General features: G+C 41.6%; 1 protein-coding gene across 5 annotated transcripts in view; it reads left to right on the top strand.

The window, feature by feature from the left end:
* Positions 1 to 26,214, top strand: part of TMC5 (transmembrane channel like 5) — a 33,604-nt gene that overhangs the window by 1,911 nt on the left and 5,479 nt on the right. For 3 of the 5 annotated variants that reach the window (XM_075515006.1, XM_075515008.1, XM_075515007.1), the window contains exons 2-17: positions 11,355 to 11,513; positions 12,079 to 12,278; positions 12,678 to 12,785; positions 14,481 to 14,573; positions 15,369 to 15,468; positions 16,070 to 16,160; positions 16,480 to 16,728; positions 17,989 to 18,140; positions 18,662 to 18,806; positions 19,375 to 19,530; positions 20,113 to 20,279; positions 20,946 to 21,024; positions 21,399 to 21,496; positions 23,224 to 23,319; positions 24,533 to 24,608; positions 25,474 to 25,607. In XM_075515006.1, coding sequence (XP_075371121.1) covers positions 11,443 to 11,513; positions 12,079 to 12,278; positions 12,678 to 12,785; positions 14,481 to 14,573; positions 15,369 to 15,468; positions 16,070 to 16,160; positions 16,480 to 16,728; positions 17,989 to 18,140; positions 18,662 to 18,806; positions 19,375 to 19,530; positions 20,113 to 20,279; positions 20,946 to 21,024; positions 21,399 to 21,496; positions 23,224 to 23,319; positions 24,533 to 24,608; positions 25,474 to 25,607 — 2,015 coding nt within the window. In that variant the 5' untranslated portion in view covers positions 11,355 to 11,442. Of the gene's footprint in view, positions 1 to 11,354; positions 11,514 to 12,078; positions 12,279 to 12,677; positions 12,786 to 14,480; positions 14,574 to 15,368; positions 15,469 to 16,069; positions 16,161 to 16,479; positions 16,729 to 17,988; positions 18,141 to 18,661; positions 18,807 to 19,374; positions 19,531 to 20,112; positions 20,280 to 20,945; positions 21,025 to 21,398; positions 21,497 to 23,223; positions 23,320 to 24,532; positions 24,609 to 25,473; positions 25,608 to 26,214 lie in introns of those variants that run through there. The other 2 variants (XM_075515009.1, XM_075515010.1) reach the window with 2 other exon arrangements.

The raw sequence follows: 26,214 nt of genomic DNA, 5'->3' as shown, positions 1-26,214 counted from the left end.
AGGTTTCAGGTTGTTGAATCAGACATAAATGAGCACATCTCTTAACTTATCTCACCTGTGTGTCATCAGCTCAGGTACATGACTTTCAAATTGCTTTATTAGCAATAAGAATCTATGTGGATAATCAGTTTTCACAATAAAACCATAGAATGTTAGTGATAAAAATGTAAGTTCTCAAAGTAATTTAGATGTACATGTTTATGATCAGTAAGTTGATGTATTACTGGCAGGTGAGAAAGACATATCTTAAGGGGAATTGTGAAATACAGAGATGTGGAATAAAAGCACAGGAACTTCCTTATTGGACTGCACTACTTTAAAACAAAACAAAACAAAAACAAAAAAAAAAAAACAAACCACAACCACTTTGTAGGTGTTCTTGCCTTCGTGCTGGTAGATTGGTCTAGAATATAACCAATACAGTTTTTAGCTATTTTTGCATGAGAATAAGCTATAACTTGCCCTTACCCTTCAATAGGTCCCTCTGGAAGCTAGTAGAAGAGGGCAGGAATCCAAGCCTATTGCTTTTTTCCCTTCTCCTTTTCACAGATCTCCAGGATGATTTTTCCCAGGTGGGATTTTTTTGTGTAGCAAAGGCTGATGCTGCATGACTGTCTGCTGCCCTCCCGAGAGGTTGGGCTGTGCTTCAGCTTGAGATCACGCAGGATGGGCTCGTTTGTAACAGAGGTGGATACCTCAGTGAAGCCCGTTACACGGGTGGTTTTGGTTCCTTGGTTGAGTGTCACATTTTGTGGGCTTCATTTGAACAACTTCTAGTTGATCATTCCTGAAAATTCAGGAGATGGAAATTGAAACCCCTTGGTAGCATTCCTGAAAAAATAATTTAGTATTGTTCAGCATTCATGCTAAGTGTGCGATTCATATGCCAGGTACGAATGTGTATTGCACCACCAGAGCCCAAGTACCTGCTTTTATTGGTCCCTTGAAGCCAACCAAGCGTGGGCCATCTTTGTGTTTGGCTGTGAACATAGAGCAGGGCCAGTTCTGCCTTAAACAGGAATACTTACCGTGTAAGATTTCCCTAGGGGTGCTATTTGGGGTGTTGGTTTTGCTTTTTATTTATGTTCCTTTTCTTACCGCTAAGAATACAAAGAAGAAAGGTGAGTAATACGGTTGCTGATTAATTAGACTTTCCGAAACTCCGTGTGCTAGAAAAGTATTGGGTTAATGACCCTGTGAGAACAAATTGAAATAGAGATTGGAGGAATTGAAACAAGATTGACTTCCCCAGGAATTTTGTGAGAACATTCTCTATTCTCTCTTTTTTTCAGTTGAGAAAGCTTTTTAGACACTTGGAAATGTTTCAATGAATTTTATGGATCACAGCAATCCCAGGTGGGAAAACAAGCATGCCGAGGAGGAGACAACGGATGATTCTGCCAGAGCCCAACAGTCACGCGCAGGGAGTGCAGTAGGTTCCTCTTGTGCGTTATTTGTCCGATGTACCTTATTCACAAAAGCAGCAGTTTTCAGTCTGTGCTGAGCATGGAAGCCGGTGCCATATACCATTTCCTGTGATGCTGGAGCTCCCTCTGTCACATTTAGTAACACCATGTGTTTCCAGGACACTTTTTCTTTCGTATGGTTCCTCTTCATAACGCCGCAGCTCAAAAATGCTTCTAAACATTCAGGGGAGCTCTGAGTGATTGTTTTAATTTGGGGGGCGATTTTGTATTTGACTACCCCTGCGCTTTGCCCTGTGGCCTGTGCAGCATGCAGGCAGCTCCTGGATCAGTACAAGAGATCTGCAGACAAGTCCTCTGCAGTCATGCCAGGAATGTTGCTTTGGGCAAAATGTAATCTTAAAGTAGTGTTAGAAAACTTCACTTAAATCCATGTTGAATGTGTCTGGTACAGGATAGACATGTTTTACCCAGTTTAGGAGCTGGAAAAGCGCTAAAAGCCATTTGGTAAAGGTGATCCTCAGCCATTACAACAGCACAGCTTCTGAACACGGAGCAAATTGATTTGTTACCAATTCCCCACTGGCTAGTGAGGGTGCCTTTAATCCAAAGATTGGCAGGGGTATTTTTCGTTAGTTTGTTTGTTTTTTAATCTTGCTGACCAGACAAGTTACTCAGGAATAGTTGCTGGAATTTTTAAGTTGTGTTTTTCTCTGGGAAGATAAAATATGCCAAAATGGTGTAACAAGCTGTATTAACACAGAAGTGGTTGGGGTTCTGTGATTCTGTACAGTATTAGCAAAAAGGAAAAAGGGCAGAGCACAGGTCTGGCAGAGCAGAGCCAGTCTTGTCCTTACCCTGTTTCCCTTTTCAGATGTGCCTGTCCCGGTGGTGGCTGTTGGGCCCCACATTCAGTTTGAGGATGCTTCTCTGTTCAGAGGAGAGCATCAGCCTTTGGGAAGGACACTGGGCACCAGCCTGGCAGTGACTATGGTGTGGTGGGTGTGCTGGGGTAACCCTGAGTCCAGCTGGCAACATCCAGCGCTACAGAGTAGTTGAAGTAAGGGAGGCATCCCTGCTGAGCTGCTTTGGGACAGAAATTCCTGCAAGAGGCATCACCCCAGCACTTCATTGGCTTCTCTGTATTGCACCCTGCCTGGTGCTCAGCTGTAGCTTTGTCCAGTCCATAGTTTTGCCCATGTCTGCTTGAAAGGAAGACATGTAGGGAGAGGAGGAAGACAAGAAAAGTCAGTATTTGTGTGTCGCGCTAAAGGAGAAGTTGTTCCTTCTGGTCCCTACAGAGTACAGGAAGACAGGGCTGGTATTGCATTCCCCATCCAGGAGCTGCTAATTACTGCCTGTATTGGTGTGAACTATTTTTTTCACCCCTAGATGAGCCTTCCTGTAATGCAAATAAAAATACATGAAGTCAAGATTGTTCTTTATCTCTGCTCTACAAATGATTAATCCAGGGATAAACGTAACCCATCGTATGTCTGAAAACCATTTATCTCTGTCCTTTTATTGCGCTGTTATTGCGATCCAGGCCAAAAGCAAAGCATGCTTTAATTCATGGAGGGAAGGAGACTGAGTATCTTGGAGATCAGATAGAAATAAAGCAACGTGTTCTATCGCGGGTAGCACGACAGGGACTGCTTTGTTGTTGCTTCCCCTTCTCTCTGGGAGCTGCAGGAGCCGGACTTCAGCTCCCCCTTTCCGGAGGGGTGCAGTTCCCTGCACAGCCCGCTCGGGGGGAAGGGAACCGAAGCGAAGCGAAGCGGACGGCCGCGGCGGCACCCACCGGCATCAGGGCCGGGGGTGGCACCGGGGCACCGGGCGGAGCCGCCGCCGGGGCGGGGTGCCGGTTCCCGGGGCGGAGGCCGAAGCACCTGGCGCGGGCGAGCCGGGGCCGGGCACCCCTCTCCGGCGGGCAGGCCAGGCAGGTAAGGGGCCGGCGCCGGGCGCCGCCGGGGCTTGGGGCTGCGCCAGGGCCCCTCGCCGCCGCGGCTCTGCGCCGGCAGCGGCGGTGGGCCGGGCCGGGCCGGGCTCGCCGGCAGCGAGGAGCGGTGCGGCGGCCGGGCGCTGGAGCTCGCTGGGCTCCCAGCAGGGTCTGCACCAGCAGGGTCTGCACCAGCGCTCCGGCGGCGGGGCTGGAAGGCGGCCTGGAGCAGCCGCCCGCACTGGCTGACGGCGGCTGCGGTTCTGAGAAGGAACAGCTCGCTGTTAACTTAGAGCGATAGAACTGGTAGGGCCGGGCTGCGTGCGTGCTCAGGGATGGACTCGGCTTCTGCGGTCTGAGAGGTAGAGAGCCACGCAGAGCGGTGCCCTGACCTTGGTGTCAGCCCTGCTGCATGGCACCTCGCAGCTTTATCGCCCCGTTAGTCACATATGAGCTTCCACTGTCTTTAGCTGGAAGGGTTGGTCCCATGGGGCATTAACAGCCACATCCTTCCCTGATGTATTTAGCCAGTGTGCCACACTTCAGTCTGTGGGGTGTTGCACCAGCCTTGCTGGGATCACCAGCGTGCAGCGTGACATCTGCTTTTGCGTTAGTGCAGGTTGCGTGTTGGAGTCTGCTAGCTAGTGAATGAATGTGGCACTGCGTTTTCCAAAGAGCTGGTTGTGGGTTTTGTATGTTACGATGGGTAACGGGAAGCCAGAAGTACTTTTGTATTAAACAGGTGGGGAATATCTCCGGTTTAAGTATTCATGTTCTTTGTTGTCGATCATTCTGTCACTCCCTCTAAACACACAGGCATACTATTTAAATAGTACTCTCTTTTTCTTCAGTCTCTTCCTTTATGCCCTAACCTACAAAGGTTGAAATGTTTCTATGCAGAAGATTAAATGTACATCTAAAAGCCCAATCTTTACATCCAAGATTTTATTGCTAAGTCTCTGTCCCTTAGTAATGCTCTGTTAGTTAAGCAAACCTGCAAGCAGTCCGTGGTACTGCATGGGAGCCGTGCTAACTTCTGCTTCCACTGACCTACTGTCACTAGGGTCTCCTCTGCCAGTCCCGGGACGGACAGCAGCCTGATCCTGCTCCATGTAGCAGAAGCAGCCCGTCGGTAGCTCTAGAGCCACGTTCAAGGTGCGATAGTTCCAGGGTGGGTGCCGTGTCAGTCCCTGCCCATGCGACGCAGCCCTGGCACGGCAGAAGGACAGCGGTGGGCTGCCCGTGCGAAGCAATGTAGTTGAAATGGCGGCTGTTCCAGGCTGTTATGTCAGTACTCCACTCAAAGCAATCGATTTCAGTTTCTTTTCCTTCCCCCCTCTCCCCCCACTAAGTTTGTTGGGAGGACTTCTATTCTTGCCATGAAAGTGGTAAAGTGGTATGGTATGGCTGTATGGGCTGACATAACAGGAACTATCACTCTGCAATGGTGTCCCCTTTCACATTTTTGTGAAAAAGCCTCTAATTGTGACTTGTATAGTCCATAGATTCTGTATGTTCATTGTAGAATAGAACCCTAACGTGCTAACATGTTACACTGCATTTTAATGTAGCTTTATTTTGTCTGAAAAAGAAGTATTTAGTTTATGTGAAATTATTTGTCCAACAGTTTGAAAACTGCATATAAGGATTTTGAAGAGTTAGGAGAAACCTATAACGAAACTGGTTCTCTTTTCTTCTGACTGGTTCCCCCCAGGCGTTTTCTAGCTGCTTAGTTGATTTGCTAGAATATTGTGAATAGCTTTTTTTTGACCTCAGGGTCATCTTAAAAGCTGCGTGTGCAAATAGTAATGAAATGGCAATATCCTAACAGGAAGTTAAGCTAGAAATTACACACAGAACAATGCCCTTTTTTTAGTTCAACAACATCGTGTATCTTTAAAACCCTGTTTATTATCTAAAATGACCATGTGTAGTTTTCATAAGCTTTTCCCACTGAACTTGTGAATGAGACTCCTGTAACTGGTATGGCTCATTAAAGTATAATTTGAAGGTTGCATTTAAACTGGATAGGTATCCATTGCAAGTATGGAATAAACAAAGCTTTCTTTTACGGCAAAATGTTAGAACTGTTCTAGGAAACAATATCTCATGCCTCTAATAGACCTGGTGTGGTAGGTTGCCTTTCCACTGAAAGCAGAAAACAAATTCCAAACAGGTGCTCAAAAACTGCTTCCTTTTTTTTGTAACCAGACACTTCCTTCAAATACAAGTAGCTGGTAATGTTGGTTAATAGACAGGCTTAAAAAAATTGTTTTGCAAAGCAAGATTTAGTCCTGCTATATGAAGAATGTGACAGTCTGCAGTTTGGAAATTTAGTCACAAGGCTGACTTTCACTGATACAAAGTGATTCTTGCCTTAGCCTTTTTTTCCCCGTAATAGTCAGACTATGAGCTGGGTAATTCTTTCAAGTGTTAAAGAAATAATGCAGAGTTCTGTTTGCGGTTTCTTATTCTTGTTAATCTTTCCTCTCTCTGTCAGGTATACTCTTCAGTTCCCTATTTCTAACTGTAGTGGTTATATATCCCTGATTGTTCCTCTTTACCCAGTGCTCATAGTTTTCCCAATGGATTAAGTTTGCAACTTGTGGTCAGAGTTAAGAAAATAAAAGCAACAAACGAAGAGAGACTTGGTCTCCAAGGGTTCTCTGGGGAAAGGATTAGATAATGCAAAATCACTCTGATATGTACTTCAGTCCATAAGGATTGTGATTCCGTGGGGCCTTTTGGGTGGAGAAGCAGGGATTTGTGTGGTAGATTAGGGAGACTACTATGAATTTTACAGAATTAATGGAGTTTCTGAACTTTCATCCACTGCCATTAAACAAAAACTCTGAAGCGTGTGCCACGTCTTTGACACTTTACAGACGCTAACATTTAACTATATGTTGTAACGATTTTTTGAATGTTTGAGCGTGTTTATAATAAAGGTGTCTAAACTCGGGTGAAGAAGTAGAATCCTGCTTGAGACACTGCAAACACAAAGTAGTCGGCAGTCCTTCTCCAAATGCCTTATCTAAGCAGCCACAGGTGATAGAAGGGATTTAACTTGCAAACAAAGTGAACAGGATGAAAATATTGTAGTCTTACCGTATTGGGGCGGGGAGGAAATTACAAGAGGAATGTTAAATGGAAAGGACAAGGCAAACAAGTGAGTAGGTGCAAAAAAATGGATAAAGAGCAGATAAGGAGCAGAGCTTATGATGCTGAAGCAGTAGCTGGAGGCAATGGGAGCAGCCAGCTGAGGGCAGAGATAGTCCCACAGTAGGATGTTCCCCCCTGGCAGACAGGCACTATTCTGCCTGCTTCTGCCAGCCTGCCTGGCTACTCTCTGCACCCCACTCTCACCAAGAAGGGCTGGGGGGACAGGGAGGATGGGATCTGAATTCTGGTAGGCAGCATTGCACTATAGGACTAGGAAATACCTTCCTTTGTAAGCTCGAGATCCAACAAGCTGTTGGGAGAGACAGCAGCATTGCGACCGTAATGGGGATGCTGTCACGCTCTCCTTTCCCTTCCCAATTTGGTTGTCTGTCCTTTGCCTGTAGAGCAGTAAGCAGATGAGTCTTCGGTGCTACCACATGTGATCTTTCACTGGGAAAATCTTTTGTAGCAGAGGCACAATTTACATTGCTGAAATTAATCGAAGGTCTAAAATAACAAAGTTGAGCTTTGCTCCTGTAATTGACCCTGCTGACATCAATAAAAACACAATGGAAGGTCAGTAAGAGGTGGCACTTGTCGGTGCAGGCCGGGTACTTTGGCAATACGCATAAAACGTAAGTGACTTTCCCTTCCGTGTATGATTCATACTCGTTCCATTGCTAATATGTCAATTAAAGATCAGGTTTTCTTGAGTGTAGTGTTGGGTTAGCGTCAATTCACAGGCTCTTTAGATTTTCTGAGAGGCTTTCCTGGTTTGTTGCAGCAGTGTTGAAACTGTTGAGATTGAGATAGTGGAAGGGTAGTGGTCAGTACTGGAACCTAGTTGCTGATGCAGCATGTAATCTAGTTTTAACTCTGGTCCATCTCTCAAACTCACTTTTGGCTTCCAGAAATCAATCTGATTTTTTCAGTATGAAACTGTGTGGCACAAGTTAAACAGGACAGGGATTCATGAATAAAAATAACTTAGGTAACAGTGAAGCCCTGTCCAGTTGTACCCTACAAAACTAAAAGATCTTTATGGAAATAGAGCACATTCAACCTTCTGAATCAGTTCTTCCATGAGTTCTATTCTCTTCATTCAACACTATTAAGTCAACTATGATGTAGTTCTGGAACTTACGGTTTCTATTCCTCTTCAAGACTTGTGTAAGTAGAATTTACTTTATGTAATCCTTTTTACTGAGAGATTACAGGTAAAGGAGTTGAAGGTCTAAGTGATGTTCCTGAAACTTGATACCAGGACAAAGTGCTATTTAGCAAGACATTCATGTTGTTTGATTTGTATTCTAAATGAGGATTAGTGTCTATAGCAGAGCGTTACCTGTACAGGAATGGATGAAACTAACCTGGAATATTTTGTCAAGGCTGTTGGTCTGTGACGTGAAGGCAGTTATTTTTCTGGGAAATGATCCAGAAGCATGAGTCTGCACTGCTTGAAGTTTCCTGTTCCATATCATAATGGTGTGTGTTGAATGATTTAAGCGGAAAGCACCCATTCTCCACCTATTCCATAACTTATTTACATACTGATGATTATTAAACTTGCTGATCTTAAACCTTTCTGGTCTCCAGAGGAGGAACACAGGATTTGTCTAGTTGCTTGCCAAAATCCAAAATGTTGTCCACCAAATGGACACCACTCTGCAAAGGGAAGATTTGTCAAGCTCCTGCTTGTTATCTTTCTTTCACAAATGATGGTTGTTCTCCAGCTATTTTTTTTTTTCCTTCTGGAAAGTAACTTTTTAAAGGGAAAGCTAAGTCTACATGTCATAGCTTTTCCTGGAGCTATGGTTTAGTGCATCACATCATAGGTCAAAAAGAAGAAAGAGATGGTTTAGCTTGAGCATTACCTGCTTCAGGTTCTTTCCAAGGAACTATGACTGGTCGGAAATTTATAAACTGCCAGCCCATCAAACCCCAAACCAAACCTATAATGTAGGCATCTGCTTTGATAAGAATAGTTTCTTAGGATCCTTGGGCTTGAGATGGAGGAAGTGGGTGGGTTGGCATGCTGCCTGTACACCCTTGGCATGCTACCTGTACACCCTGAGCATGTATGCTCACGCACACTTCCATCCCACCCAAGAGCGTTTATGTACCAGGTAGCATAGTAATCTTTGAGTGACTACAGCCGTAGTCAGGAAACATACAGGTTATCCATGTTAACATTCTTGCTCACTCCAAATGCCTCAAGGTTTGGGATCTAATGCTCTCAGGCAGCAAGAGGAAAATCTCTAGTTTTTTCAGGAACAAAATGCAAAGATTTGAATTTGCCTCAGCGTACATGGGGAATTTATTTGAAATTCTTAAAACTTTGGGAGTGGAGAAAAAACGGAGTGGCTTCAGATGCTGGGTTCAGTGTTAAACTGTAAATGTCCCTGTGGATTTTCATAGAAATCCTGGCCTAAAGCACGTCTTAAGACTCAAAGGAAATAAAGTGGATAATGATGGAACCAATAGACAGTCTGTCTTGGGCTTATTTGTCTTAGCAAGCCTTTATGGATATGCCTAGAGGTCTTTAAAATGAGTAAGAGAAAGAAGTGATGGATGTATTTTTTAGTCAGGCTGATCTGTTTCTTCTGGTTGGTTGCACTTCAGCAAGTTGGTTGATAGAGCCGGTTGATGCTTCCTACCAGCTTGCTTCTGGGTAATGCTGATTCTACACAACCCGTACATTTCCATCAAAATATCCATTCTCTCTACAGTTTGAATGAAGGCCAGGCAAGTTGACAAGCTGTTTAGATCAGTGGTCGGCTTCGCAGCTGCCTTGCTGGCAGGTTTCCCAGCTTTCTGGATGGCTGAGCCTGAGTGAGTTGGGTTCCTGGTAAACCAGTTAAAAAATAGAAAAATGTAATTTTGTACACTCTTCAAAGGGAATTGTCTGAGAATTTTCTTCCCCTGAGAAAGTAATATTTAGCTTTCCATTACAGTTTGAAATGTAAAACACTTTTATAGGGGGAAATTTAGTTTTCCAAGCAACTCTTTGCAGAAGACCATGATTATCTTTTTCAAGAATTGTTTCCATGCTTTTTAACGGAGTATAAGGACAGAATGTACTAATTCCTGAAGAGTTTGTATAAAACTTCAGATATATTCTAAGCTAGTTCTCAAAAGATCCTCAAGAGTTAAGTGATTCCTGTCAAAGAAAACTGACCTCTCAGGAGATTTAAACTTCCCATGACTTTTATGTAGGAGCCTTAGATTCCTGGGGTGTTTATTGGTTTTCTTTGGAGATAAGGGGAGGAGGCTCTGCTAATTACTTTTCTGAATACAGAAGAATCTCTCTCTGTCTCTGTAGGTGTGAAATTGTTGCATGAAAAAACGCAAGTTTCACCTAGGGGAGACTATGTTTGTAGTTTCTTGTTGGCAGTAGTCACATTCCACTATTTACAGAAGGGATGGGTGACACACCATGTATTCAAATTGCCTGGTATGCTTTTATACTGAATGTTTGCTGAAGACATGAGCCTCATAGCATGCTTCATCATGCTATAATGAGAGTGTAGACAATGTTCCGATTAAAATGTAGGACTTCGAATTCAATCAACCAGCTGTGTTTATATGCAAATCTCTTTGCAAGTCAGTGTGCAAAACCTGGGCAGTGTTTTACAACTGCATATCACACTGCAAGATTTTAGACTGTCTTCCAAGATCTTTAGGTGTGTAAATGACACAATAGTAATTTAAGAGCTTCTTTTGGCAAAACGAGAAGATTTTGACAAGCCTTCAGAAATTAGACGCTGTACAGTCATCTATTTTGAAGATACTTTTCTTCATGTGATACTTCCTTTACTGCAGTAGAAACCACAAATAAAAACCACTGCGGACAGAAAAGTTGGTTGAGACTGTACCGTGAAATGAGATTCAGCTCTGCTTTTCTAGGATTGAAGCTGAGATAAAAGCAGGGTCTGATAGGTTTTGCCAGATGTGTCCTTTGTCGTTTGTTTTTTTCCTTCCCTGTTGTTGAATAGCTTACCAGCTGATTAAACTTGGTGTTGGTGCCTTTAAGAACAAATGCTAAGAATTGCTTCCTTTTTAATTTTGAGTATGACTTTTGATTAATTGCAAGAACTGCCTGTTTAATTTGGATTCTGTTTTTTCCAATATAAGGTTCACTGACCTTATATGAGAAAGTCACTTTTCACTGACTTACCTGAACTTCGTTAAACTCTGACCAAGTCTGGCTTACTTAAGACTAAAATGGAGCACTCCGTGAGAAATAAAGCTAAAACCAAACCTATTTACAGGATCAAGACATTAAGTCATTAGAAGAGCCCTCATTAAGAATGGGTGTCTAAATAATGTCAGCTCTGTAGATAGCAGTGGTCCAGTGGGTCCCTTGTTCACAACGAAGGCTTAGAGATGCCACTGCTAGTAAGGAAGGGGGCAGACTTCACCTCCTCTTTGGTTTTGGAAACGTAGTACTTAGAGAAAAGTTGTGTATTTGGCTTTTCCTGTCTGAGGAGGAAGGAGAGAACTTATTTTCTTCTTGATGTTTTGACCCACTTCTAAAACGTGGCTTCGTTGTCAGCACTGGGGAAGATTTCATGTGGCACTCCAGTTCCTTAGTTTTGTAGAGAGCTTACGACAGAGAAATACTAGTTCCCATTTTACCTGCAACTTCTGGTGGACCCTAATTTCCTGATGGTAAATAGCACTGGTAATGGTAAAATGGTAAAAACCATTTCCTATTTATATTGTTTCATGTTATTTGTTAGCAGGGTGGCAAAGTCTTCTAACTAGGATGCTAAAATGAAGTTCCTTTCTTTTCATTTTGTATGTACATGCATCTATTTTGTAATTAGGTCTGTAATCAGTCTTCCCATGAACATATTAATGAAGCAGTAGAGACAAAAATAAGAAAGAGTTCATCCATCAAACCAAGGACTTGTCATGTCTTATTACAATGAAGCCTTTGAAAATCCAGACTACCACTTCTCAGAGACACTGGAAATTGATAGAGGGTGAGTTTATTTAATTTTGCTGTTGTGACTCTGCCATAAGAAACTAAATTCTCTTTTTATACACAGGAGAAACTTTTTTCCCAGAGTTTTAATTTGCAGAATTCTTTTAATCCCTCCTTTATGCTTGCATTCTCAGACACAAATTTTTAAAGCTGTTCTCACAAATGCAGCATTCAAGAGAAATGGCATGTTTGCTTTTTACATGTTAGATGAATTTATCAGTTAAAGGTATTTTAGGATTTATGGCATAATGTCATGGATGCTTTTTAGTTCCAGTAATTTTCACTATGTGCTGTAACCTTGGATGTCCTTGTTTTCCAAGCAGTTATTCCCGTTTAGGTAGAGTCCAAGCTAACTTCAGGTGGAGAAAAGTTTTAATCTTTCTAATTCAGTTGATGGCCAAATCAGAATTATGATGTTGGAGTTCTAAGTACAAAATACCCCTCAGTATCAGAGTTTGTTTTATGATGTACTCAAATTTGATGATAACAGATAACAATTTATTAAGGATATCTGTTGAGAGTTTTTGTGGCACTCAGGGTTTTCCTTTTTGTTGCTCACACAGGAGGAGTTCTCAAAAGAATCTGTTCTCTCACCAAAGCCCTTATGATTCTTCGCTGCATGGTTCCTCCGGAGAATACAGTGGAAGAGGACAGAACTACCCTCTGGCCATACCAATGGCCTCCATGAGACATGACTCTGAATACAGCGAAGGTTTACCAAGAGTTAATGTCCTAAGCGAAAGTCCATATGGAAATTCCGTGGGTATGTAATTTCTCATATGAACAGCTTACAGAAATACTGGAACAAAGAATGGCTTACTCTGTCCTGAGGGAGTTCTGCAGCTCTGGAAAGCTCAACTCTGTATATATTTGTATGTGGTAGCAGTTTTTTGCTTTTTTTCCTAGAAGTAGTTCAGATGTCATATTAACAGATCCATGGACTGTCTCTTGTATTAACAGATCGGTAAATACTGACTTGCATGGACTGCATAAGTCGTTGAATACTAGGATGTACATCAGAGTGAGATAACAGGAGTTTTGTTAATGGGATATATTGCTGTGTTTGCCGTAGAGCTGTATTTGGTCAATAGGGCTGATATTCTGTGTGTGTAAATAATCCATAGCAGTATACAACTTTCTGTATAATTCTGATTCCCTTCAGCGGTTAATCTTTCCTTTGAGCCTGAGCCAGAACTGCCATACAGCCCACCTTCTACCTTCCATCTGATGGATGGCCCCTATACCCACAGAATGTCCGATGTATCAGAAGGTAAGACACAAGGATTGTGGTGCATCAGAATATTGAATGTCAGTCTCGCCCTCCATAAAATAATAAATATTTAAAAGCCTTCTGGTTCAGGTATGAAGATCTTCGTGTTATAAGGAATTGTAAAACATAAATTCTCTTTTACTATTGTACATAGTTGTAGCTGAATTTTTCAATAACCTTCTGAAGGTGATGATCTTTGTTTCTTGAGCAATGAAAGATATAATGCCTACCAGTTTGAACCCCAGCTCCCTGTGAGTGGGTCAACTTAAAACAAACTGACACAGTTATCTGAAGAGACTCATTGTAGGAGGAAATAAGGGGAGGATAGGATGTATTTTTGAGGCTGTCTTTAGTGAATTGTTCGCTATGTTGTCTCCATGTAAATTCTGGACTATAATAGTAACTAGAGATTTATATTCATTAAAATACAGGGGGGTCTGGAATAGTATAATCTGGGTTCTGTTTAGGCTAGCATAGTAGTTCATTTTTCATGTTCTGGGTAGGAACTGTTCTTCCCATATTGTGTAATTTTTGTGTTACAATCAGTTCGGTTCCTGTCTGCTGCTTCTGGAATGCAATTAAGAGTTCTTTTCTGGAATTGTTGCCTAGATGCATTGAAAGAACCATCTCTCTGCGCCCCCAAAGTGAGAGATTCTTGTTTTTTTTTTTTATTTTTCATCTTTAAGAACATGGTCTTTAAGTTAAGATCTGATTTGGCAAAATCCTGTATTCGTATTAAAAAGCAATGATTTTATTGGTACCTGGAAATGCCTCACTCCATGAGTGACCATAGAAATAGGACATTTCCAAACATTGACAATCACGCATGGCTTTTAATACCTGGTAGGAAGCAGAGAGTGCATTTCCAACACAGAGGATAAATGTCTGGGTGCTGAAAGCTCAACAAGTACCTCCACAAGGGGGCACAGACACTTTTCTTTTTCTGATTCTTTTTAATTGCTACAAAGAAAGTTGGCTCAAAGTGGAAATGACACTAACATCAGGGAACCATTAGATCTAAATAGTAAATATGGTGAAGGAGCCTGCAACACGTACATTAACTAACAGGCGCATCAGTCAGCTGGGGCCTTCCACACCAGAGGGTCGAGCTCAGAAGGGGGATGTAACATTGCGCAGACTGGCCATTATCTTACTGGGAAGGTGAGGCAAGGAAAGCTGTGGCTAAACTCAACTGCTTCATAGCTGGAAGGCAGATGCATTTAAAGAATATAGTCACTCGTGTTTGAATAATTGGATGAAAGAAGGTTGAGAGAACAGTTGCATTTTGGCCCCAGGGAAATGGGAGTCTGGTACATGTAACTTATTCAGCGTGATTGAGTGTGATTCTGAAACAATCCCTCTGAGGTCAGTGGAAGGATTTTTAAAGAAAGGACCTGTCTTCTAGGAAGAAAGTCTTGAATAATCAATGTGTGCATTTGTGAATGGGTTAGATGACAAAGTTTTTCACGACAGCTGAAGACTGGGCTCAGTACCTCTTTTCCAGCATGTATCTGAAAAATTACATACGGTCGTCAAGCATGACCAGGGAAGACACGAGTGGGGGAGTATATGTTTGTGTGTAGGTAGTGAGATTGAAGGTTATACTTTAAGTGGTTTCTGTGAAAGTGAAATTTTAATTTCTTAAGTCAATTTGTGAGGAGTATCTGGGCTTACTAAACAGTGCATGTTATTTAGATAGCTTTATTCGGAGACGCAACAGAATACCACCTGACGAGATCTTCATGACTACTTCCAGCCTGTTTGAAACAGATGCAGTGTGCAAAGAAGGTAGGAGTTTAGATAAGTGGTTCAATACTAAATAGCATCTTGCACAAGGATGGTGTGGTTGATGCTATTATTGGTTTATCACCGGAATTGCATGTACAGTCTTTCTGTGGTTATGCGAACAACTTGGTTTTGTGTTAACACTACCGATTAGTTTTTTCTACTCTACTAGCACGCTAAAATCCTATGATAAATGAAGCACAGTGCAGTGTGAATATGTGTTAAATTGTAGAAAGAAAAGCTAAACTCTTTATTAGAATTTGTTTGACCAGCTAATGGATTATGTTCAGCCACTGTGTCTGGAATTAACATCAAATTCCAAGTATGCGAAAACAGCCTGATTGTCAAGTAATACAGTTCTGTCTGTTTCATAGGTAGTGCTAAGTTTGGGCACTAATGTCAACTGAAATTATAGAATAAATAAAACAAAAGTTTAGCTTTCAAGTCAATATGTAGCATCATAGAAATGTAACTATCAAACAGTGATCAAGCAATAGACCAGAATCTTGGAGTTTGTCACTGTTTTGTTTTCCTTTATATTGCAGCTCTTTGTATTGACATTAAATAATCATCAGATAAATGATATTTATTTTTTAACATTCAGTATTGTACTACTTACTTACATCTGTATTAGAGTACTGATGGAGATGGGGATATTCTGGGGAGTATTAAGTCTCAGAACTTGCCACACCTTGGTAGCAGTGAGAATGGGGAATGTTGTTATATCCATTTCAGATTTTGTATAAGAATTTCTGTATTATTATCCCCAAATTTGGATTTTTTATGTGTTTTATGCAGAGGAAAAGTTAGTTGGAAATCTTGCAAGTATGTCCACCAGTGAAAGAATTAAAGCAATCCAGAAGATGCCAGAGACCATGAAAAAAAAGAGAGAGATCAGGTAAAAATAGAAGTTTATCTGTTTAACGTTACAAATGCTATACTTTCAACATCTAGCTATCACATATGGGTGTGTGCCATCTGCTCAGCTTTGGTTTGTCACTTTGAAAGAACTGAAAGTACTTTTTAATGCACTTTTTTAAAGTTAACATCTTGCAAGGGAAAATAATTTAAAGATGGTTCATTGTCCTTTGTCTGGATGAGAAGAATCTCTCATGGTAATATAAAACAGAATATCAAGGCCCTGAGATTTGATTATGAATGATGACTTGTGATCTCTTTTCAAAGGAAACTTGGATGTTAGCCATTGAAAATGGAGAAGAGACCACATGGTATCAACCATCCTTTTGTCTCCTCACAGAATATATTTAAATTTTGTTCCCAGAGTGAGTTAGTGGAGAGGTTAGAACATGCTGCCATAGCATGGACAAGAGCCATGGTATCAGCTAATAGAAAAAGAACCAGCAGAACATCTCCATGTTTTATTAGCTCTATTCATGTGCACATATGCGAAACTGTATTTGCGGCAGCTTCTTTGGCTTCTTGTTTTAATTACAACCCATACGACAATGCTTGTCACCCCCTGCCCTTCTTTTCCACAGGAATAAAGTTCTTAAAGAAATAACAAAAAAATCAAGGCACCGCACTACTCAACATTCCTGCTGTACGCAGTGTCTGCAGGGAATAGTAGTGGTAAGTGTCAGAAACTTCTGTCAGTCACAATAGAGTAAACCACTTTAGCTGCAATGTTATCACTGTCTCCAGAGGTATCTGGTATCTTGCTTTATGTGACTTACCAAAAACCCAATTAATTCCTGCAGTGTTCATTAATAATGACTTGCATTATGGTAGCACTTAGGAACACCAGTTAAGCATCTTATGGTGCATGTAGTGGGGGAAATCTGTTCTTATCAAAATGGAACTGTAACAAATGTAAGGCTTTATTATGTGAATTTGAGTCCTGTTTAAGACTGCTTGCTGAGATTCATCTCTCTCTTCTTCTGCACTTCAGTCATTTCGGCGATTTGGAAATAGCTTGTCAGAACACTTGCACCTACTGCAGTTATGGCACAAGACTCTGAAGATCATTGGTGCCAAGTTTGGAACAAGTGTTCTTTCTTATTTTATTTTCTTGAAGTGGCTGCTAGCTTTCAACATCTTCTCATTCCTCATAAACTTCAGTTTCATCACAATCCCTCAGTTTGTTGCAGCAGAACCAAATAACCTTTCATTCATGGGTCTGGAGCTGTTCACTGGGTCTGTAAGTATGTAACAACAGACTTGTATTAGTACTGTGTGCAGCAGATCTACTTTAAAAACTCACAATAGAGTAAAAAAGTTAGTATTTCATATTAAGAGGTGGAGTTAGAATTTTACATGACTAGAAACAATATTTAGTACTTATTTGAAAAAGAAGCTACAACAAACATTGACTCAGAGTGAGATGAGTGGAACTCATTCTGATGCATTTGTCTCACTGCAAATGATTGCTGTGTTCAGCAATATTTCAAGACTTTCATCACTTTCAGAAAGAGACACAAAGGAAGCCAGGCCTTCCAGAGACAGCTACAATAGTCTTCAGCAAAACGTTTTTCCCATGCTAATCTTCCTCTGAAAATACAGTGCAGAATTCCATATGTGATCCTGTGAATTTTGGTTATTTCCAAAGCTTTATTCTTCCAAGGAGCACACAGATCTTTCTCTGGCAACCTGCTGAACTCCCTGGGGCCTGGAAAGAGGAGGATCTTTTCATTGTGTGAAGATCTTTACATTCAGGGAATAAAGTCCCAGGCTGTTTTTAAAGGAAGATTTTGCACTGCTCTAAGTTGACTAGCATTAATCAACCAAGTGATGTGAGAAGATGACTTACTCTTTTTTTTTCTGTCTTTGTGGTGAAAAATAAAGTGTCAATCTTGTTGTTCTTAAAGGATTTCTCTAGTTAATAAACAAGACTGCTCTTACTAATGCATAGTTGAGAAGAGATCTTTCTCAAAAGGAAAGGTGTCAGCCTTTTCCTTCTAAAATTGCTTTTAAAGTGCTGTGTTTTGTGGTAATGCTGTTTAACTTTGCAAAGTACAGTCACCATTGCAGGAGTTCAGCTATAATGTAGTAACTCTAGTGTTGAACATCACATGCTTCCTTCCTGGTTCCTTCATAGTTGATACAATTTGTCAGTACAGAACCTTGCTCCTAAGAAAGAAGCGATTAAGCCTTTCCCTCTTCAGGAATTTTCAGAAAAGACCAAATCCTGCAAAGGTGTTGAATGGTCACGACCATCCCACATGAATCTTAAGAAGGATACAAGTCATTTATATATCTCTAGAAGTTCTCAAAACTGTGGAAGATTTTAGCTGATAGAAGGAAAACAAAGGGCCTGATATTTAGAAATTTAATCACACCTGTGATTTCACAGTAGGGAATGGGACAGCTCCTGCTTCCACTAATTGGGCTTCAGATGATGATATTTCCCACCATATGGAGGTGATAGCAAACGTTCTGAATGATGTCCATATCTTTTCAGGGTTATTTTCAACAAACAGTACTCTACTATGGCTTTTACACCAATGCTACAATCAGTAAAATAGAGAATGGGCCGACTTACAACATGCAGCTGGCCTATATTTTCACCGTTGGAATATATTTTGTCATCTGTTTTCTTATCTTGTTGTTCAGGTAAGCTAACTATATATTCTTATTTCACTTATATGAAGGGGGAAAAAAAATCTCCCCACCCGTGCAATGGTTGGCAGTAATAATTACCTGTTTCTGTAAGTCCTTATTTCCAGGTCTAGAGTTTAAGTAGAAGTTTCTGCTCAAGAGACAGTCTCCAGAAATCAAACCTTTGTTAGACAAATGAAGAATAACTGCAAAATAGTAAGGAACATGCAGAGAATCCTAGTTCAAACCAGTGAATATCATGTTCCCTCTTTTGTAAGCCGTTGCTCCTAATATCTTCTGGTATTGATGTGGTCTTCCAGAGGTAAAGATTGGCAGCAACAACTAGGAGAAAGAAATGTGAGACTTATTTCTTACATAAAAGTTTATTTTCCATGTCGTCTTATGTGACATGCTGTGCTATAGATCCAGTAGCCTTGGGACGGGATAGAAAAACTAACAAATCTCCCTCTTGCCCTGCTGTACAGACTTGATGTGTTTCCCCATTGCACATCTCACAAATCTGATTTTCATTGCAGCATGGCAAAATCCTTCTGCAGGAACTTCATTAACCCTCAGGCATACTCTGGAAATGCTAGCAAACTTCTCTGCACTTGGGACTTCAATATAACTAATGAAAAAGCTGTGAAGCTGAAACAAAAGAATCTCAGCACACAAATAAAGGTACAAAACACAGGAGGTACAAAAAGGTAGAAAGGTACAAAACTAGCATGCATGAATCACTCTGCCAGAGACTTTCTTGTGCATACAAATTTGTGTATTGTGGCAGAGTGACTCAAGCATGCTAGTCCTGTTCCTAATGGACTTAAGTCTTCCTGACTGTTGAGTTTCATTTGGTTTGAACTCCTGGAGTTGGCTTAGCTACTTGTTTTTCTTTTCTCTTTAAGCTACATATAAATATTTGTATGCTTCTGTTATACTGAATGAATCTCTATGACTATTAAATATTTGCCAAACAGAATATTTCTTCTCTTTTTCCTTCCTGCTATTTAACCATTTTGTAAACAAAAGGCAGGCTTGTAATATTAGCTGTGAAATACAGGGTAACTGTCAAGAGATAAGACTTTTAGGATAGGAACACGAAGTTGACTGGTAAATGTTCCCAGGATATTACTCTGCCCACCTTCTGGAGAAATAATCTTTCATTCAGTCTCTCAAGCAGTTACTTGAAACAAGTTTTGCTTTATGCTGTTGACTAAGGAGTTCTTCATTAGGAATTGTTTCCTTGCAGGAAGACCTCACTGAAGTAAACAGAGAAGTTCTAGATTTTTCTGTAACAGAGAGAGTTGTTCGTATTGTTATTCATCTTGTTTCTTGGGTTGCTTCCCTGGGAACAGCAGTAGCTGCTTGTGCTGGTGTTTACTTCCTCTCCATTAATAACCTAAAGGTAAGGACAGATTTTGTAGTCTGTTTTTGGAGATGCATTTTTCCACGTGGGTATCTTACACTGAGTGCAAGCAGGGGTCTGTTCACTACTAGGACCGCAGAGAAGCACAGCTGTTGTTTCTGCCAATGCAAACACAAATTCTGCTGTACCTAAAAAGCTGGGTTGCAGAGACTTGCACCACTGCGGACTATGGCAAGAGCATAGGACCTGAGGAGTCTGAGCAAATCTCCCTCCTCACCCCAGCAGCTGCTTGCCTGGGCTCATGGCTAGGTCAGGGATAGTGCAGCTGGTGACCTTGAAAGAAACAGCAAGGAGAAGCCTCAGCAAAGCCTGCCTCTCCTTTGCCTAGGAGGTGCTTTTAAGCGGGGGCTCCCACCCTTGGTCCCCTGTAACAGGGGAAGGGGAGAAGGTCACTGTGCTGCTGGACATGGGCCCATAATACATGGTAGTCTCTAACCTGAGAACATACAGGGAGGTGTGCCAAGTGTCTTCTCTGTGGACATAACTTGAGGCAGCATTTCAGTTAAGGCTCTAAGTTGGTGGTGTTTGGTTGTTTCTTTGGTTTTGTTTTTCCTGTCTAAGCTGTTTGTGAAAGAGCATAAAAATGACCTAGAGAGCCAAGCTGCCATGTTGGTGCTACCTATCGTTGCATCTCTCCTCAACACATTCGTCCCGTTCTTCTACTCGTGGCTTGGACACCTGGAGAGATTTCAGACTCCTGGACAGCAGATATATGTCACTATTACAAGGTATTTGTTGCTACCACCTCCTAGTGCTTTTTGCCTGAAGTTGTCTGACTCTCCTTTTGGCAGCAAGCTGTGTCTAGGTGGTGTGGTGGGCAGTAGGGAGCCATGGAGGAGAATTCATCTTCTCCACAGGCTTCTGTACACTCTTCCCTCCACGTTTTGTTTGTCTTCTGTGAGCCTTCTGGAGTGTTAGATCTCTGTATGAGGATGGGGTGTGGTTTCCCTCTCAATTAGGCACACTGTGACACTGGGCTTGGTTTTGTTTGTAGCTTCCCTACGTGGCCCTTGGGCTGTTGGCCCCCCAGGGAAAGGAAGGGGAGAGAGGAGTGAGGAGGTCTTACTTCACCACAGATGCATGGAATTAACAGCATGTAACCCCTGGTGCCCCTCAGACCTTCCTCCCCGGTGGAGCCCACACACCCAACCCTCAGCCTGTTTAGCAGAGGCTTGTGCCAAGGTTGTCATGCCCAGCTCCCCTTCTGCCAGGACGATGGAATAATGCTGCACCTGACCTCCAAAGAGAGCTCCTGTTAGTCCTGGCACTCTGTAGTGCTATTGTTGTTATAAAAGGAGGTAATAACGTGAAACCAACGGTCATCCTGCCATCATTCCTTCCAGTGAGCTTATGGACCAGCTGTCAGTGCAGTTACTGTTACTTTTTCGTTTTAGAAATGTCATCCTGAAGATATCAATTGTTGGAATACTGTGCTACTACTGGCTTAACATTGTGGCTGCATCAGAGTCACAGGTAAAGTTTCAAAATTAGAAATCTTTGACTTACAAGGTCAGGTTAGGAACCATTTTGATAAGTGGCTTGCTCCAGCAAAGAGAAGTACATGTCGTGTCTTGGAAAGCTGAATTTGCTGCCCCAACTTTTTTTTTTATTAGCATCTCTAGAGAAATGAACTGTAGGAAAAAATGAATCACCCGACTCGGGTCTCAGCTGGTTTGCAGCATTGCTCAGTGAGAGGTCAACTATGATTAGTCAGGGTATTAGCAAAACTTTGGTCTATAGCCCAAGTTTCAGGTGCCCAGGCATTTGGGAACAATGTTAGAATTGCATGATTTTTGACTTCCAGATGTGCTTTTTTTTTTTTTTTTTTTGTCTTCTACATCTTAAAGTGCTGGGAAACCCTGGTTGGCCAAGATATCTATCGTCTTGTTCTAGTTGACTTCATATTTTGTTTGCTTGGCTCTTTCTTTGGAGAGTTTTTACGAAGGTGAGTACTACTTTTCTAATCTTGTTTTTATTCGTTAACCAAAGACACCAAAGACATCGTCTTTTTTTCCAATGTGAGAAAAGGAGAAGTCCAACAGAAGTGTGGCTGTGGCATCACTGAAGCTTCCTTGGTTGTCTCTACCAGGCATAGTCTCTGAGTACATGCCTTGCCTATATTGCAGCTCCTTAGGAGGAGGTCAGAGTGCGTACCGTTCTACTCTCCGATGTGTCCTTTTTTCCTTTGGAGATGGAAACACAGGCAGGGAGGAAGCCACATTGTACTCCCATAGATCTCCTGAATGGGGTGACAGAGGACCAAGTGTCTCAAGCAGAAAACCTTCCTTTTCTGCATGTGCACAGGCACACTGGCTTTCCTTGGTATGTCCCCCTGTATTTTTTTTCCCTCTTAGTTATGTCACTCTACAGAGTGCACACAAGTTTAAAGTCTTATTTTAACCAGTCTTATTAAGGATGTAATATGACTCTCAAGTGTAGACTTCTGTAGCATGGTAAGTGAGAAAGTATTTTTAACTGAATGTGAATACAGCTAAACATGTAAGCAAAAAGTAATTTAATTGTGACATCTGCTGTATGTACCTTCATATTGCCAAACGTTATTTATGACTTAAGGTAGTAGAGTATTTAAGTGCTTGCCAGAGCATTTAGGGTTGCTGGCCATACTTGTGTAGGAGATCCATTGTTTGCCCTTTGCACATGACGTGAACAAGACTGGTTTACAAGGTAGGACTTTGTTAACTTTGCTAAATCAACACAAAACAACATTGAGAAGCCCTTGAAGAATTTCCCTCCACAGCTTTTGCCAGTGTACTTTAATCCTTCTGTTCTCATTCTGTTCAGATAGGAAACCACCTCCCAGCAAAAGGTCACAGTACCAAAACTGCAGTGTCAGCTGTGATGAATGTCCTCCACTAAGCTGTGCAAAAGCACCAGACTTACAGCAGTGACAGATTAAAAGTGCAATTACTCGTATTTATTTGTATGTATTCAGAGTAACCCCCTGCAAGCCCAGCCCTGAAACATTATTGATGGTGCAGCTGATCAGGTGGTACCAAGACCTGTATTCACGGGAAGATGGGATAGTTACCAAAATCTTTACTGTTCTTGCTACAACAGGCAGAAACTGAATCTTCCCAGCTCAGGAAAAATGAGGTGATAAAAAGGGATTGTTGGCCCTCAGCAGGAATTCTCTGGGTACTTACTTACCTGTGTGTGTCTCAGCTACTTGCAACCTCAGTTAGTTTAAAGTAGAATATACTTTAGGATATACTAAAAGTATCAGTCTACAAGATTTGGGTTTTTTGATTGAGCCTGAAATTTTTCAAGACTCAGGAACTGAGGAGCTGTTACAGTTTTGTACTGAGGCCATTTCACCTGTTTAATCATAAGCATAAGCATACTTTTCCAATATAGTTACAAATCCTTTTTTTTTCCCCCTCTTTTCTTTGAGTGGCATGAAAAATATCCTAGATCTTGTTTCACCCCTGCTGTGTGTTATGGGAATTTGCTTTTGCCAAATTCTGTTTCATTTTTGATGTGCTATCTAATCAATGAGCTGTGGCTGCTTTGCATGATGTGGTAATGCAGCCTCTGAATAATTTGTTATTGATGCTTGTATTCAGGAGGTCACTTGTAGAGATTTCTACAAAGGGTTTTATAATTTAGCAAATGCTATTGTGCTGTGTTGGGTTTTTTTTTTCCCTCCCCCAGAATTATTGGAACTACAGTCTGTGTGAGCCTGGGGCCGCCAGAATTTGATATCGGACGAAATGTTTTAGATTTGATCTATGCACAGACTTTGACTTGGTAAGTGGTGCATTGTCCTGGTTTCGGCTGTGATAGAGTTAATTTTCTTCCTAGTAGCTGGTATAGTGCTGTGTTTTGGATTTAGTATGAGAATAATGTTGATAGCACACTGATGGTTTAGTTGTTGCTAAGTAGTGCTTACACTGGTCAAGGGCTTTTCAGCTTCTCGTGCTCTATCAGCTGAGAAGGCTGGAGATACACAAGAAGCTGGGAGGGGGCACAGCCAGGATGGCTGACCCCAACTGGCCAAAGGGCTATTCCATACCGTAAGATGGCTCAGCATACAGACTAGGGGAAAGCTGGCCGGGGGCCGCTGCTTGGGGACTGGCTGGGCATCGGTTGGTTGGTGGTGAGCAATTGTTTTTCATTTGCATCACTTGTCTGTCTTGGGTTTTATTTCTCTCTCTTTTTGTTATTTTCCCTTTACATTATATTATTATTATTGTTCTTCTTCTTGTTGTTGTTGTTATTATATTTCAATTCTTAAACTGTTCTTGTCTCAACCCACGAGTGTTCTTATCTCAACCCACTTTTACTCTTCCGATTCTCTCCCCCATCCAACCAGGGGCGGGGGAGTGAGCAAGCAGCTGGGTGGTGCTTAGTTGCCGGCTGGGGTTAAACCATGACATGCATTTATGGCCAAAACTTCATTTGCACTTAAAAATACCATGGAACATTCTTATTCAGGCATTTCTGGGTGCTTCACATCATGGGGGAAAGAACAGGATAAAAGCCCGAGAGAGATGGTATATTAAGTACCTCTGTAAGGACTGTGACTTGCCAGTTCTCTTTGTAACTATGCAGGCAATAACAACAACTTCAGTCAGTCGCTTACCCTGTGGCCACCTGGTCTGGGGGAAACCCATAAAAGGAACATCCTAGAGTTTTGTTTACTTCCCCACTGGAATGGTGTTCCTGTTGAAATAGTCTCAGTATTAAACCCTGGAAAAGATGCCTTATTTCTAAGAATGAGTACGTTACTCCCATTCCAAGAGAGTTTTGTGGATGTGTGCATAGATATGTATGGTTGAAGTTGCATATTTTTAAAGGTTGACTTGCTGTTACAGGATCGATGCTAATAAAATTACATTTCCAAATAACCAAACACTAACTGTATATTAAGTTAGTGTGATGTTTTCTGTTTTCAGTGCACTGAGAGCTGTGTGGTAAATAGTGAAGATTTAACTTTTCTCTTACAAATCCTTTCTTGTAGGATCGGTATCCTCTTCTCACCTCTGCTGCCTGGTATCCAGATGATATCATTTTCTATAGTATTTTATGTGAAAAAGGTAACAAGCTTTACATGTATTCATCATAAACTTACACCATTTGAAATCTGGGCAGAATTCATTGCGTTAAAGTGCTGGTTTTGTCTGGAGGCTGTGGGGTTTTGCCTTTAGGGGAGCAGTTTGGTTGATCGGGTTTTGCGGGGGTGGGGGGGTGCTTTAAAGGAACCCAATTTAGATGCATGCCCTTGAATTACAAACCTGTGAAATGTGAGAGGGGAGAAAAGTGTGGAAGGGTTATAGGAGGGGTTAAGAACACCGTTAGAGAGGGGAGAGAATAAAGTAGTAAAATTAAAGGCTGGGGAATTAACAGTGTACGAGTGCGTATGTCAATATAGTCACTCAGCCTGTGGCTGTGACTCTGGCTTCCCGCTTACTCCCCAGCAGCTCCCCCCACCCCCTGCAAGTTATCTAAGTGAAAGCAGGGTGATTCAGCTAAAGATCTTGGTGGAAACCTCTTCTTTTCGGAATTCTTTGTCTCAGTAGTATGACTAGATGATGGATTGTTTGTTGGGTCATTGAACAGTTTGTGGTGTTGAATGTACAAGAACAAAGCTATAGCTAGAAACGTTGATGCAAACTTCCCTGAACGGTGGGTTTGTGTATGCTACAAAAGCAAACTATTCAACAGAGTCCTGAAGAACCCATCAGAACCTCATTTTGTCTCTTACTATTTAAAGACTATATTCTTGAAGTTTTCTAAAACTACGGTATATCTATCAAATTCATATAAAGGAAGTTCTTGGAAACTTTTGATAGATGCTATTCCAGCAATTGCCACCAGCAATTTCAGTGGGATTGACTTAAACGGAGTTGAAGTGGCAGGTAACACCATTCCAGGAGTCAGTGTACCTTCATCCCTTGAAAGGTCAGTCTGATGATGAATTGCCACCCCCCTCGCAAAGTCTGGAGAACTGCTCAAATGACAACATCCTTCATGTTCCTGCTGTTCTTCCCTTCCTTCCTTGGAGTCCTGTCTGTCATTGGAGTCACCGTCTGGAGGTATGGAAGATCACTGGCATTCAAGCCTACTATGCTATGCTGTGTGACCTGATACCAGGCAGAGGAATCTGCATTTTTCTATAGAAGAAGCTATATTAATTGCTAATGGAAGGTTTCAGATGTTCATGACGTGTTCTGTATTCTGAAAACAAGACGTGCTCAGTGAGTTTGCAAGAATGTGGTTAATGCAGTAACTTGTCCCATAGGAAAGTGGGAGGAGAAACAAAGTTACCATGAAGTTTTCCATTCCTATTGAAATGTCACAGCAAGTTTTGGCTTCCCCTCCTCCTTAGAAGTTTCTGCAACCTAGTCCTAGTTCTGGACTTATTTACGTTATAGGCCATACTGGGTCTGCAGTGGAGAAACACTTGGAAAAACTCAGTTGAGGTCAACTTCTGGATTATTTACGAAGTTCAGAGGCTCTTTTTGCAGGGAGTGCTGACCTCTGCAATAATGCATGTCGGTTGTTACCAGTATTTTGAAGCGGCTTTGTTTATGTGCATGTTACTCTGCTTGCAGTAATAAGGGCAGCATGAATACCCCTTTTCTTTTCTTTTTATTGGCAATTCTCAGCCACATGATTTCAATATTTGGTAAGACAGGTGGC

The sequence above is a fragment of the Mycteria americana genome, chromosome 12 (assembly GCF_035582795.1).
Source record: "Mycteria americana isolate JAX WOST 10 ecotype Jacksonville Zoo and Gardens chromosome 12, USCA_MyAme_1.0, whole genome shotgun sequence".
NCBI classification, from domain to species: Eukaryota; Metazoa; Chordata; class Aves; order Ciconiiformes; family Ciconiidae; genus Mycteria; species Mycteria americana.
Note: the sequence above shows the minus strand (reverse complement) of the source record. Positions and strands in the feature narration are given on the sequence as shown.